The sequence below is a fragment of the Fomitopsis serialis genome, assembly GCF_022376445.1.
Source record: "Fomitopsis serialis strain Sig1Antser10 chromosome Unknown B0H18scaffold_393, whole genome shotgun sequence".
In the NCBI taxonomy this organism is placed as follows: Eukaryota; Fungi; Basidiomycota; class Agaricomycetes; order Polyporales; family Fomitopsidaceae; genus Fomitopsis; species Fomitopsis serialis.
In genome coordinates, this window is record NW_025955353.1 from 21,971 (window position 1) to 36,154 (window position 14,184).

The window sequence follows — 14,184 nt, forward strand, 5'->3', positions numbered from 1 at the left end:
ACGAAGAACCTGTCGCGCGCAACACCCACGGCTCGTCGGGCCACCGTCTCCTCATCTCCGCCTTCATGATCACAAGTGATCATGGAGAGGACAGCACGATCACATCTCGGGACGACCTTCAGGTCGTACCGGGACCCGTCATTCGCCAAGGCGAAGCCGGGTACGCACAGCGCTCTGAGCAGCCCGAGACCGCCGTCGGGTCTGCTCAATGCCAACTGGAGGCACTGCCATCCCGAGGTGCCCCGGCCCAAGCGACGAAGCTAGGCATCACCCCGAAGGATGATGCACGCGCCGAGCTCGAAGACACGTCCGTCATCGAGCTCGCATCCGAGCCGAACGAGTGGTGCGTCGAGTCGACGCATCTCCGCGCTCGGGAGGGTATAGGCACACAGTACTACAACAGTACTGTGTACAGCGGGAACGAGCCCGCGTGCGTAGATACACTCGTCGCGAGCTCAGAAATGAGCCGCGACACAAGAAATATATTATTTGTGTCGATCGACGTGCGCGCCATGACGAGCAGCCTGCTCGACGCGACGCGCGACGTGCTCAACGCTACAGGCGTTGGGTGTCACGAGCCCGTGGAGAGCGACCCGAGCGCTAGCGCCTACCGCACTACGCTCGACCGCCACCACCGAACCCTCGTTCTCGACCCCTTCCACTCTCTGGGCAGCCACATCGAGCGCCCGTCTGGCGAACCAGACGCGCGTGCCGTCCCAACGCGAGTGCGAACTCGCGTTCGCGACTGCCTGGCTGAACTGCTGCCAGTTCAGTCAGAGGCGACCAACGAACTGGTACCTCGCGGTACCAGATCACCACCCTATTCTTCCCCGGCTCCTCGTCTCTTTCCCCTCGTCTCGCGCCTTGATTTTGGCGACCACTACCGCGACTCTGGTGACACGCAACCCAGCCGCGCGACTCAGGACTTGAACACCGCGCGTTCAAGCCCAGCGCCGAGCCGTAAGACCGAGAGGACCACGAGGAACGCGAATCGTGGAGGCTGCGAGGAGATCCCGAAGGAACGAGAAGGGTGCGAGGAAGGCACGAAGGGAGAGAGGGAGGAAGGGTGCGGGGCGAGTAGAGAAAGCGAGCAAGAAGGCTCACAAATCGCAGGTACGCCCTCACTGGACGTACCCGACTCGCCTCCGCCTGTGCCAGTACCCCCGCCAGCGACAGCAGCCCTAGGGAACGACCCGCGGGTCGTACCCTTGTCAGTGCACAACAGCACGACGGACGCGCAGCACGGCACGTCCGACGTGCCACACTCGCCGCCACCTATGACCGCGCCAACAGGCGTATTGACGAACGTGAAGGTCGTCGTACGCTCTGTTGGCCACGCACATCGCACGCACAGGCCCTGGTACAACCTACAGGTTGTACCGGGCAGTACGCACGGCGACACGGTGGACACGCAGAACTGCACGTCCGACGTGCCCTGCGTAACAACGGACGTGCCCAGAGCTGCAGCGACAAACGGAACATTTGTCGTGCGCATGGGAGGCCACGAAGATGGCGTTGCTGTCCCCAGGTACGACTGCAAAGTCGTACCGTCCGCTCCGCAAAAAGGTACGACTGTGCTAGGGAACGACCTCCAGGTCGTCCACGGGCTCCCCATCTGGCAAGACGACACGGCGGACATGCAGTCTCGCACGTCCGACGTGCCCCACCCATCCATCACCGACCATCGGATAGCGAGTATGCCGAGCTCAAGGCTTGACGTACACGCTACCGACCAGCACGAAGGATCGAGAAATGAAGGTACGCCCCTGATGGACGTACCCATCTCGACATCCTCCTTGCCCGGGATCAGGCCCGCTCTGCAAGAGAGCATACCTACGCTAGGGGACGACCTCGCGGTCATAACCTCCAATTCGCAAGGCGGCACGATGGACATGCAGCGATGCATGCCCAACGTGCCCAATTCAACCTTGACTGCACGCGATGTGGCGTGTACGTCTAGCCCGCCGCTTGACGTACACGGCGTCAGTGATCACCATCCTCCGATCATTACTGACCTCCCGTTGGCTAGTCGCACGGCGCAGGACAGCCTGTACGTCCCCGCGGAAGTACGGGTCCCTGGCTGCTTCAGCGCAGTTGAACCACCAGTGGTACAACTGGCCGAGCTGCGGGATGACCCCGACGACCTCTTCCGTGAATTCCTCGACCTTCCGTCTGGCAGCGACAGGTTATGCCCGGCCCCGCATCAAGACGGTCCGCACTACATCACGGAAGTGCGAACATCCGGTGCAGTTGAACCCGCAGTAGTTCAACTGACAGGGTCGTGGAACGGCATCGCTTCCGTCCCTGATGGTACCCACTCACGCGCGGCCGCCCGTCCAGAAGACTTGCACTCCCAACAGGAAGTGCAAGCCCCCGGTCCCGTCAAGACAGCTGAACCATTCACGGTTCAGCTGGGAAGCCTGCGATGCGACCTCGACCTCGACCGGTTGAGCGACCACCACTCTCGTTGTGAACCAAGCGCCCCGGCGACGGCGCAGCTCGACGATTGCGTAGCCCTAACGGACGCGCGAGCTCAAGACCGTGACCGAGTTGCTGCACTAAGTGTAGTGCAGCAGCCGGCGCCTACGGACCCCGACCGACCAGAATGGTTTTCCGACCCTAAACTCGGCGAGAAATTTACAGTTCTCGCCGAGGATTCGCTCCCAAGGACCCACACTTTAACCCCTATCGACCTCCCCGCGGCCCTCGACACCCATGGCGACTACGACAGGCGCCACGAGTCGGCGACCTCGCATGCACCCCGGAGATCGCGCGAGGAATGGAAGGATGGAGGAAATGTGGACGAGGATGCGGAACCAGGAGAATCAGACGAGGAAGGTCAGGCAGAAGGAGAGGAGGAAGGGTGCGGTGTAGGCGAAGAAGACGAGCCTGCGAGCTCGAAAAGCAAAGGTACGTCCTTATTGGACGTACCCTCGTTATTCGCGCCACCATTCCCCACCCCGCAATCACCACCCGTGATGACCACGACAACCAATGTGGTTGTCGTGGCAGTCACTGTATACAACAGTGGTACAGTCGGCCCGGGGGATGACCTGCGAGTCGCACCCGGCACGACGATGCATCGCGGTACAATCGGCGAGTTTGCCTGCTCGACCGATGTATCCGGTCGGTCTGTAGCCCACGCACAGACGTTGGGCCTCTCCGTCGACGTCCATGATGAGGAGGTCGACGGTGATTTGAGAATCACGTCGGTCGTGTCCAGCATGGTCGCGCATCGGGCTCATGGGGCATATTAGAGATCGAGCTTCATGCTTGAGGTACATCCCTATCACCATCGTCCGCGATGTGTCTGGAGAACTTCACAGTTCTTCGACACAGTGACAGGTCACCATTTTCTCGTTGCCGACAGCTGTCGCCATCACTATTGCAGGCTGCATAACTCCATCGAGTTATGTATGACGAGAGTGGACGGCCATGCTGCTCACTGACACGAAGTAGTTTGTCGTTGTCTACAGTATGGCACCACCCTTGTATTGCCAATCACTACCACCGTTGTGTTGTCGTGTGTACAATTCCTTCTTTCTTTTCATTTGTCTGGTTATCTCTGGGACCCGTGGTCGTGTCCAGTGGGGGAGGGTGTAACGGATATTCCCGTTACGGTATATCTTATCTTGTACGCTTGTTCATGTTTGTTCGAGGGCTCGTATGGCGCGCCAGCGCACCTACGAGACCTCAGTCCTTTACCATCCTCATCGCCCCATGTATGCTACGTGTAGACAGTCCCTCTGAATAGAGACTGGGTACAGCGCATACCGGGCCCGAGGATTAAGGGACGCCACACGGAGACAGCGGAAGCTCTCCGAAGCGCTTTTCAACACTTGTGAGATTGGGCGCTTTCTTGGGGGCCCAAAGTGTTTTTCCTGATGGTGCGAGGATTGCGTCTGCGACTAAGGCCCAGAGTGGGCGATTAGGGCCGAAGTTGAGGTAGTCCTTGATCCAGGTGAGCGTGATGGCTTCGTTCCTTGTTACTAGGTCTAAGGCTGCTCGTCCGCCTATATTTGTGGGAGCATACAGGGTTTCGGTGTTCACCGGAGTTTGTTTCTTGTCCCCCCACATGAATGTTCGGATTCGGCGCTCGAGTCGTTTCTCAACGTGTTTCGGCATCCCCTGTACTTTGGTGAGGTATTGAGTCATGCCTCCTATGTGCATTTGTGTAATATGTTTACGCCCTTCCATTGTAGGTTTTTGCGTTGCCCATCTTTCCAGCGTGGCATCTAGTTTTTCGAGGGTCGGCGTCCAGACCGAAGTTTCACTTATGCCGTTTCCGTACCATGCACCGAGGATACGTACAGCTTCTCCCTCTTGGGCAATGTGTATATGGTCGGGTAGTGGCTCCTTCGTGGGGTCGGGTTTGCGTGTTTGGATCAGGTGCAGTCGATATTCGGGTGCTCCTATAGGTATGACCTCTGTTTTATCTTTGTTGAACTTTGCGCCTGATGCGGCACACCATGTATCAAGTATGTTATTCAGGTTGGCGAAGCTATCACCCTTCTTTAGGAAAGTGGTGGTGTCATCTGCGAACAGCGTCGCTATTAGCCGCTCATTTGCACCTGGTATGTTGTATCCTTGTAGGTTTGATGCGCGCAGTGTTGCTGCGAGAGGCTCAATTGCTAAGTCGAACAGGAGGCATGAAAGGGGGTCTCCCTGTCGTACACCTCTTGACACTTTGTATGGCGCGCTGAGGAAGCCGTTCACCATAACACGGGTTTCAGCGTTTTCATAGAGTGTCTTCACTGACTGGATGAAGGACTCTGGTATGTTAAATTTTCGCAGGGTTGTCCACAGGTAGTTGTGCGTGATTTTATCATACGCCTTTTCCTGGTCTAGGGCCACGATCATGCCGTCTTCGTCTTCTGTTGGGTCTGCCATGGCGGCGTATTCCATGACCATGCGGGTGAGTTGCGTGTGGTCATGTATTTGTCGACCCGGTATAAAGCCGGCTTGTGATATGTGTATCAGGTCGGGTGCTGCCTTGGCTAACTTAATGGTGAGTGCCTTTGTGTATACACATTACTGAGTGGAACTTGACCGTTTCGAACGGTCCACCCGGAGTGCATTTGGCCCGTTTCGAACGGTGTACCCGGGCTCGGCCGGAGCACTCCGGGTCTACCGTTTGGAGCGGCCGCCGCCAGCAACGAACCGGCCGGAGGGAGGGTGGTGGTTTGGAATGGTCCGGCCGGAGTGTTGGGTAACGTTCCGGCCGGAGCTCTGGTGAACGTACCGGCCGGAGGCCTCGAGAAATATGGGTTTCCTACGGTGCGGCCGGACTGTTATCCAACGTTCCGGCCGGAGCTCTGGTCAACGGTCCGGCCGGAGGCCTCGAAAAATTTAGGCTTCCTACGGTCCGGCTGGACACATATTCAATGTTCTGGCCGGACCTTTGATCAGTGTCCCAGCCGGAGGCCTCGAAAATTTGGGCTCTCAACGGTCCGGCCGGAGCACTCAGCAATGGTCCGGCCGGCGCACTCAGCAATGGTCCGGCTGGAGGCCTCCAAAGATTTGGGTTCTCAATGTTCCGGCCAGGACCGGGGTTGATATCTAACCTTCTGGCCGGACCCCAGATGACATGGTCCGGCCGGGCAAAATTCCACCTTCCAAACATCCGGCCAGAAGCCTTGCGGAATCTGGGCTGTAAACAATCTGGCCAGGCTAGTTTGTAATCATCCAGCCAGCCGGACCCCAGATGAACAGACCGGCCGGGCTTCTCCCAAACCAGCCAGACACCTCAGGTTTGATCTGCCGGTGATATAACAACAAGAATTGTTAACCACCGAGCTCAGCTGGAAAACAACCAAGGTTGTGTCAACCAAGCTCAATATTTAACCACCACCGAGCTCAGAGTTGAACCACCGAGCTCAGAGATGAGCCACCAAGCTCGGTATCAAACCACCGAGCTCAATAGTGAGCCACTGAGCACAGTATCGAACCACCGAGGTTAAACAGCTAGGCTCGGTGGCCGAGAAAAATTGGCCGGGCTCGGCGCCGAGGATAAATGGCCGAGGCTCGGGCCGAGGTTTTGAGCGCCGAGCTCGGGCCGAGGTTTTGAGCGCCGAGCTCGGTGAAAACCGCCGAGGTCAGTATCAAAGCATTGAGCTCAGTGTTAAGGGGCCCAGTTAAAGGGCCGAGCTGAGTGTTCAATGACCGAGTTTGTTGTTGAAGCACTGAGCTCGGAAATGGCCGAGGTTAAACCACCGAGCTCGGTGAAAAACGGCCGGGCTGTCAGATTGCCATATAAGGAAATTTGGTATCATCTGGTAGCCCTTCATTCACAGAGTACAGTATATGTTCCCTAGTGTACAGAGATGCCTAGTTAGGTCAGAGAATACAAAATAAAAAATGCTCACAGGCTTCTCTGAGAACATACTATTCAACTCCTGAGGCCAGTTTTCTTTTCCCACAATGTTTGACCATCTAGAATGTGCTATTTCAATGCACAGCCTACATCCCCAACAGGAATAGTCTTATTCTTTGAAGCTGAATGCAGGACAAGAGATAAGGGGCATATAGGTATGGGATATGCATGTCTGACTTGAATGTTGGTTCCTGCAGCCAATATTCTTTCCAAATAGGGTTTCACCATCTAGAGTGGTTCATTTACTCACATGGAGTAAGTGCTCCAAAGGAACAGTCTTATTCACACAAGCTGAATGCAGTACAGAGTTAAGGTGTCAAGGGTGGAGTGGGATACATGTGAACTATGTTTACTTTGTAAAGCCAATATGCTTTGCCCACAATGTTTGACAAACTAGAATGGCTTAATCCAACATGAACAGCAAAGTCCTCAAGAGGAATAGTCTTATTCTTCCTAGCTGAACTGAGCATGGAGCTAAGGGGAACATGCATTATTGTGTCATGATGGGGCCTGCTTTGAATGATTGTCTGTATCAAACTGTGATGTGCACCCATGCGCATTGCACTGGCCACATAAACATCTCTCCATTGGTAATGGTCCGGCCGGACAATGCTCATTGCCAATGGTCCGGCCGGCCATTGCTCGTAGCAAACGGTCCGGCCGGTGCACTGTCCTAGGCCAGCCAGAGCAAAATGCGACACATCTGTCCAATGTATAGACTCTTCAGCTATATCATGCATGGATACAGAAGTGATGATCAGCATTGTTCAAATTGAGTGATACTCATATGAGACCAGATTCCCTTAACTCTGTACTGCATTCAGCTTGTGTGAATAAGACTATTCCTTTGGAGGACTCACTCATTGTGAGGAAATGAATCATTCTAGATAGTCAAACACTATTTGGAAAGAATGTTGGCTGCAGGGAGTGAACATCATTATCCAACATGTATACCCCTTATCTCCTGTCCTGCATTCAGCTTCAAAGAATAAGACTATTCCTGTTGGGGATGTAGTCTGTGCATTGAAATAGCACATTCTAGATAGTCAAACATTGTGGGAAAAGAAAACTGGCCTCAGGAATTGAATAGTACGTTCTCAGAGAAGCCTGTGAGCATTTTTTATTTTGTATTCTCTGACCTAACTAGGCATCTCTGTACACTAGGGAACATATACTGTACTCTGTGAATGAAGGGCTACCAGATGATACCAAATTTCCTTATATGGCAATCTGACAGCCCGGCCGTTTTTCACCGAGCTCGGTGGTTTAACCTCGGCCATTTCCGAGCTCAGTGCTTCAACAACAAACTCGGTCATTGAACACTCAGCTCGGCCCTTTAACTGGGCCCCTTAACACTGAGCTCAATGCTTTGATACTGACCTCGGCGGTTTTCACCGAGCTCGGCGCTCGAAACCTCGGCCCGAGCTCGGCGCTCAAAACCTCGGCCCGAGCCTCGGCCATTAATCCTCGGCGCCGAGCCCGGCCAATTTTTCTCGGCCACCGAGCCTAGCTGTTTAACCTCGGTGGTTCAATACTGTGCTCAGTGGCTCACTATTGAGCTCGGTGGTTTGATACCGAGCTTGGTGGCTCATCTCTGGGCTTGGTGGTTAAATATTGAGCTTGGTTGTTACAACTAACAATTCTTGTTGTTATATTACTAGTGTATCAGGGGTCTGGCTGGGAGAAGCCTGGCCGGTCGGTTCATCTGGGGTCTGGCTGGATGGTTAGAAACTAGCCCGGCCGGACCATTTACAGCCCAGATTTTGCAAGGCTTCCGGCCGGCCTGTTCACATTGGAAGTTGGGATTTTGCCCGGCCGGACCATTTCACCTGGGGGCCGGCCAGACGTCCGAAACCAACCCCTGGCCAGGCTGAATCATTGCTGAGTGCTCCGGCCGGACCGTTAGTGATGAGCCCGGCCGGACCGTTGAGAGCCCAAATTTTTGAGGCCTCCGGCCGGGACACTGATCAAAGGTCTGGCCGGAACATTGGGTATATGTCCGGCCGGACCGTAGGAAACGTAAATTTTTCGAGGCCTCCGGCCGGACCGTTGACCAGAGCTCCGGCCGGAACGTTGGATAACAGTCCGGCCGCACCGTAGGAAACCCATATTTCTCGAGGCCTCCGGCCGGTACGTTCACCAGAGCTCCGGCCGGAACGTTACCCAACACTCCGGCCGGACCATTCCAAACCACCACCCTCCCTCCGGCCGGTTCGTTGCTGGCGGCGGCCGCTCCAAACGGTAGACCCGGAGTGCTCCGGCCGAGCCCGGGTACACCGTTCGAAACGGGCCAAATGCACTCCGGGTGGACCGTTCGAAACGTGATTTCCCACTCATTAGGCTCGTGTATAGCTTGTAGTCCGTATTCAAGAGTGTAATAGGGCGGTAGTTCGCGATATCAGTCTTATCCACATTACTGAGTGGAACTTGACCGTTACTAACGGTCCACCCGGAGTGCATTTGGCCCGTTTCTAACGGTAGGCCCGGGCTCGGCCGGAGCAGGTAACCTGCCGTATACAGAGGTCCGGCCGGGCTGCACGTCTCGGGCTTCTAGCGGTCCGGCCGAGTACCGACCGACCCGTATCAAACGATTGGCCCGGAGCCGGTTCCACTATGAACCCTGAATTCCAACGTGGCGGCCGTTGAGCATTGATTCTCAACGTGGCGGCCGGGAATTCAGCATGTTCTCAATGGACGGTGCGGCCGGAGCGAGTGGGGTGATCATGGGTGGGGGCTCCGGTCGGAGCTTAGGGACGACACCCATGAGTTAGACGGTGCGGTCGGTCACCAGCAGGCATGGTGTCCAACGGTCCGGCCGGTGTTATCAATCCAGATGTCCGGGGCTACAGCCACCATATATAATACACCATTCCCAACGGTCCGGCCGGTGGCGGTCCACCAGGGATTCAGGGATGGTCCCATGTGTGGATGAGGGTACCGCCCTTGGGCCGTGTATTCAAACGGTCCGGCCGGCGAATGCGACTTAGGTATAGCCACAGGGATGGATGAAGGTACCGACCTCGGGCCGTGGATTCTAACGGTCCGGCCGGCGAGTGCGACTTCGGTATCGCCCCAGTGATGGATGAAGGTACCGGCCTCGGCTCTGTATGAATGAGGGTACCGACCTCGGGCCGTGGATTCTGACGGTCCGGCCGGCGAATGCGACGTAGGTATCGCCTCATACATGGATGAAGGTACCAACCTCGGGCCGTGGATTCTGACGGTCCGGCCGGCGAATGCGACTTAGGTATTGTCACAACTATGGGTGAAGGTACCGACCTCGGGCCGTGGATTCTGACGGTCCGGCCGGCGAATGCGACGTAGGTATCGCCTCATACATGGATGAAGGTACCAACCTCGGGCCGTGGATTCTGACGGTCCGGCCGGCGAATGCGACTTCGGTATCGCCCCAGTGATGGATGAAGGTACCGGCCTCGGCGTTGTATGGTACCGACCTCGGGCCGTGGATTCTGATGGTCCGGCCGGCGAATGCGACTCAGGTATCGCCTCATACATGGATGAAGGTACCAACCTCGGGCCGTGGATTCTGACGGTCCGGCCGGCGAGTGCAACTCACGTAGGTACGGCCAGTTAATTTTTGCAGCCGAGGTATGTGATGCATTGAACAACGGCGGTCGTACAGAGCATTACAAATCTGTCTACCGTGAACCACTCGCCTCGCGATACCATTCCTTCACCCACGCTACTGCCGCCCTGTTTTGGTTGTTTGCGCGCTGGAGTGCCAACAACGAATCGATGTGTGCCATCACCGCGGCACGCTCGGCGGCCAACTCCAGCACTCGTGACGACATGGCGCCGGTCAGACCGCCATCTGACACAAAGAAATGGATGTCAGCGTGTCCATGTATGAGCAAATGAATTGAGTACGTACTGGTTTCCGGAGCCGGATTGAACACATTCGTCGCAGTGGGATCGAAGGTGAAAAATGCAGCGTCTTGCTCATGGTGTGGAGCAAGGGTGCTGGTAATGTTGGCAGGGACCATCCTGTCAGGCTCGGCGGGCAACTCGCGGGACTTTCCTTTGTCCTTGCGGGTGCCTTCTTCCTCACCTGTGCTGGGGCTACCGCCTCCAAGCACGTTGCTCCCCGACTCCGGGGATACCGCAACCCCGTCCGAGTGGCTGATGTCACGCCTCCAAGGCGGTGGCACCCAACCGAGTTCGCCGAAGCTTGGGCCCACCGGTGCGCTTTTCTTATACCCTGAAAATTCAGGGAAGGCTGGCGCCCGGAGGGCCTTACCATCAGGGCGTCGGCCGCTCGAAGTGCTCCTGTTGTCCGGTCGGTCATCCGTGATCTCGATGTCGGAGTCGTTCCTGGCGTGCGTCAGTGGTGCGGGCGTGTATCCGGTGATCACGACGTCGGACTCGCAGCTTGCGGCCCTTGCGCCACGCCCAGCCGGTTCGTCAGCTTGTATCTTCTGAGCGTCGGCCGGCTCGTCCGTTCCCTTGCTCGGCGGGCCCGGCGGAATGGACCCCTCATGATCGTCGGTGGCGGTCTACCGGCAGTGAGTTTCTGGCTGCTCCGAGTGAGTGCCGGGACTTACCTCATCAGCGATTTCCATCGGGATGTTGAATAACTTCCGGCTGTGCGCACGGCCATCCACCTCGGCGGGCACACGCTCTTGCGGCGACTACACCGAGCGCAATGTGAGTATCTGCTTTGCTCGGGCAACGGTGGGTATGACACACCTCACTACGTGCAACGGAGCTCCCGGCCCGCGATGCTAGTGTTGTTGCCAACATCTTCGCGACAAGCGGATCCATGTCCTGCTGGCAGGAAATAAGCGAAAATCATTGTGAACAGACCATTGAACTTACCGGTATCTCATCCTCCGTTGGGATGCCGAACAAGCTTCCTCCCCTTCTCACCGTCGCCAGCGGCGACTCGACAGGCACCTATGCGCATGTTGGTGAGTACATGCACACCGTCAACATTCAACCGAGACTCACCTTCTCGTCGGTACCAACGTCCGAATCAACTTCCATCGGGATTCCAAATAGGCGTGGAGCCACCGACGCCGAGCGAGCACGCTCTGGACCTGCAATAGGCTAGCAGCAGCTTCCGTCAGTATGAGGCTGAACTGCTCGGCGAGAATACACGTACCACGGCCATCTCCACATCCTCTTCCTTTGGAATGTTGAAGAACTTGCCCGGGGCGATTGGTTCCCCACTGCCACCGGCATCTGTCCTCGGTCCGTGAACATTCCGGCCGGATGCTGCGTGGGTGGCAATTGGCTGGTAGGTAGCGGAGGTTAGTATTGCTCAATTACTCGGCATGAGTCCACATACCAGAATCGCATCTGCAGGTTCTTCCTTCGGAATATTGAAAAGTCGGCCGGGCTCTTCCTTGGGAATGTTGAAGAGTCGGCCGGGCTCTTCCTTCGGAATGCTGAATAGTCGGCCGGGGACAGCCTGCCCGCCACTGTGACCGGCACCCGTATTGCTCCGTGAACATTGGGACCCGGCGCAGGGTGAATCGGCTACCGAGGATGCGTCAACTGGAGCGTGATGAGCAGATCGCGGCGGTACGTACCTCATCATCAAGCCCGATTGGGCTTCTCGATGCTTGGCGGGCGTTCCGGCCGCCACGCGATCCCTGCCGACGAGTTGACACGTCACGGCCGCCGGTTTTCTTGCGAGAGGCTGGAAGAAGAGTTGTGAGTGGTAGGCCCCGGCGATTGGGCCGGGGACATACCTTGCTTGGCCATTGTCGATACGATGGGTTGAGGATACGCAAGTGGTCAGGAGGAAGAGGTGTGGCGAGCGATCACCAAGTTGATCGCCCATTAGCGCTCCCGCGGCATAACCGGAGTCACGTGAGCCGTGTGGCTGCAGTGTGGCTGCTAAGTTCGTGATCGCCGGCGCTCTTCTTCCTTTGTCTCCGCGTTCACCGTCGCGTTCTCTCATCCCGGCTCCTCTCCGCTGCACCTCCACGCTTGCTTCGGCCCCTGCTCGATTTTTGCTTTGCCATGTCTGCCGCGTCTACCACCCCCGCCACGTCAGCAACCGCGCCGGCTCCTGCCGGCCTAAGAATGCCTCGCCCCCACCTCAATCATTTCCTGGAAATCACGAACGCCAAGCTGCTGAAGATGATGGGGAATGGTTTGGTGAGGCAGGAGGATGAGGCGGCGCTGGCAGAGGAGATTGTGAGTACCCAGGGCTTCATGTAAGCTCGTCCAGGAATCTAACCATTCACCTGTAGCTTGGAGAGTTCATTGATGTGTGGTAAGTACGCACATATATCGCTCTTTCGGTCCCTGACGTTTGTGGTAGTACGGGGCGGTCCATGCAGTTGTGAGCGGTCGGACGGCGGGCGAGCCTCCCGAGCAGCGGCCGATGGTGCCGCTGTTCCTGCTCTCAGCGATTCTCGAGCTGGACCACTCGCCGAGGGAAGGCCTCAAACTGTCCCGCATCCGTCCGGACGATCCACGGGTCCTCACCTCGGCGTGGCGCAATCCTCGTGCGCCGTCTGGCCTCCCTGAACGCCCTCGCTCGCCGACCCCCGTTCCCGGCCCGTCTCGTCAGCCTTCGACGACGGTGCGCTTCCAGGACTTAGCGGCGGATTCCGACGGTGAGGAGGAGGTCCCGGTGAAGGAGGACGGGATGGATGTCGACGAGGTCGAGAAGACCCCACCTCGCAAGACTAGAAACACCGCGTCGAGCAAGAAGAAGCCGGGCCCTGGACGGACCGAATCGTCGGGTACCAAGCGCAAGCGGGCGCCGACTCCTACGCGCAAATCAAAGGGCAAACAGCGCGCGCGATCACCCGAGGATGAGCAAGGCGACAACGAGCGGGCGGCTGGACATCTGGACGAGGAGACCGAGCAAGAGGAGGAGGAGATGGATGAGGAGGAACGCCCGAAGAAAAAGCGGGCAAAAGGTACGTCGTGTTCAGCTTGCCATTGTTGGACTCTAACCGTCATCTATACCAGGCTCAAAGCCGCCGAAGGGCATCCTCGTGAAGAAGACAGAGGAGGTCCACGGCGAGCGGGCCAAGTTCGAGATGGAGTACGTGGAGGGGAAGGTTCGGCAGCTCGTCCACCGGCGTGAGAAGGCAAGTTTCATACCGCCCTGGTGTCATCGCGACTCACATCTTACGCAGCCCGACCCGTGCACACAATGCAAGGGTTTCCCATGCTATATCTCAACACCGGACGGCTACGAATTCAAGAAGGACGGCACCATGAAGGACCCACCGCCGGCATGCGACTATTGCAACGTCAAGAAGGTGAAGTGCGAGCCCATCGACACCGAGGGCACGTTTAAGCCCAAGAAGTCCCGCGGGCGTAAGGGCTCGAAGAGACGATCCTCGGCCGGCTCTGGCACAGAGTCCGAGGGCACCGACGAGCCGCAAAGCGAGGCGGAAGCTCCGCCCACGACTGACGACGAGCTCGACCGGGCTGACACTGCCTCGGTCACGTCTCACGGCAGCCGGCGCAGCTCTCGACGGCGGGTACACCTTCTCGGCGACCGACAACCATCGCCAAGAAGGCTGGCAAGAAGGCGCAGAAGGCGGTCAACAACCGCCGGCCGTTACGCCGGCGCCTCAGGAGAACGCGGAGGCTGGGCCCAGCTCTGAGGTCCAGCAGAAGCCCGTGCGTACGAGGAAGACGAAGGGTCCTGCCGGGACGTCGCCGACATTCGTAAGTGCATGTACGTCTCATTCTCGTATTGTGTGCTGATGATGCAGGTCGCATCTATCCATTTAGTCGCTGACAGGAAGCGTGGTTAGTGGAGTTCGGGGGCCCATCGATGTCCTCCAGGAGGACACCTGAATCCAACACTCGCGGCG

General features: G+C 57.3%; 3 protein-coding genes across 3 annotated transcripts; 2 read left to right on the forward strand and 1 right to left on the reverse strand.

Annotated features, from left to right (window-relative positions):
• Window positions 1–75: 75 nt before the first annotated feature.
• B0H18DRAFT_1065971 (uncharacterized protein) lies at window positions 76–339 on the forward strand. Its single transcript, XM_048031180.1, has one exon. It carries the CDS (start codon window positions 82–84, stop codon window positions 262–264), a length of 183 nt encoding a protein of 60 aa, XP_047884703.1. The 5' UTR covers window positions 76–81; the 3' UTR covers window positions 265–339.
• A 9,675-nt stretch (window positions 340–10,014) lies between these two features.
• B0H18DRAFT_1110499 (uncharacterized protein) lies at window positions 10,015–12,100 on the reverse strand (the record flags this gene model as incomplete). The annotated part of the gene is made up of 10 exons (XM_048032769.1): window positions 10,015–10,205; window positions 10,266–10,887; window positions 10,936–11,022; window positions 11,081–11,158; window positions 11,210–11,287; window positions 11,342–11,440; window positions 11,496–11,627; window positions 11,682–11,804; window positions 11,926–12,035; window positions 12,088–12,100. 10 exons carry the CDS (start codon window positions 12,098–12,100, stop codon window positions 10,033–10,035), a joined length of 1,515 nt encoding a protein of 504 aa, XP_047884704.1. The 3' UTR covers window positions 10,015–10,032.
• Window positions 12,101–12,261: 161 nt separating this feature from the next.
• B0H18DRAFT_1218689 (uncharacterized protein) lies at window positions 12,262–14,167 on the forward strand (the record flags this gene model as incomplete). The annotated part of the gene is made up of 7 exons (XM_048036709.1): window positions 12,262–12,538; window positions 12,595–12,617; window positions 12,666–13,272; window positions 13,325–13,416; window positions 13,495–13,678; window positions 13,824–14,035; window positions 14,102–14,167. The coding sequence occupies exons 3-7, from the start codon at window positions 12,729–12,731 to the stop codon at window positions 14,165–14,167; spliced, it is 1,098 nt and encodes a 365-aa protein (XP_047884705.1). The 5' UTR covers window positions 12,262–12,538; window positions 12,595–12,617; window positions 12,666–12,728.
• Between the last annotated feature and the right edge of the window lie 17 nt (window positions 14,168–14,184).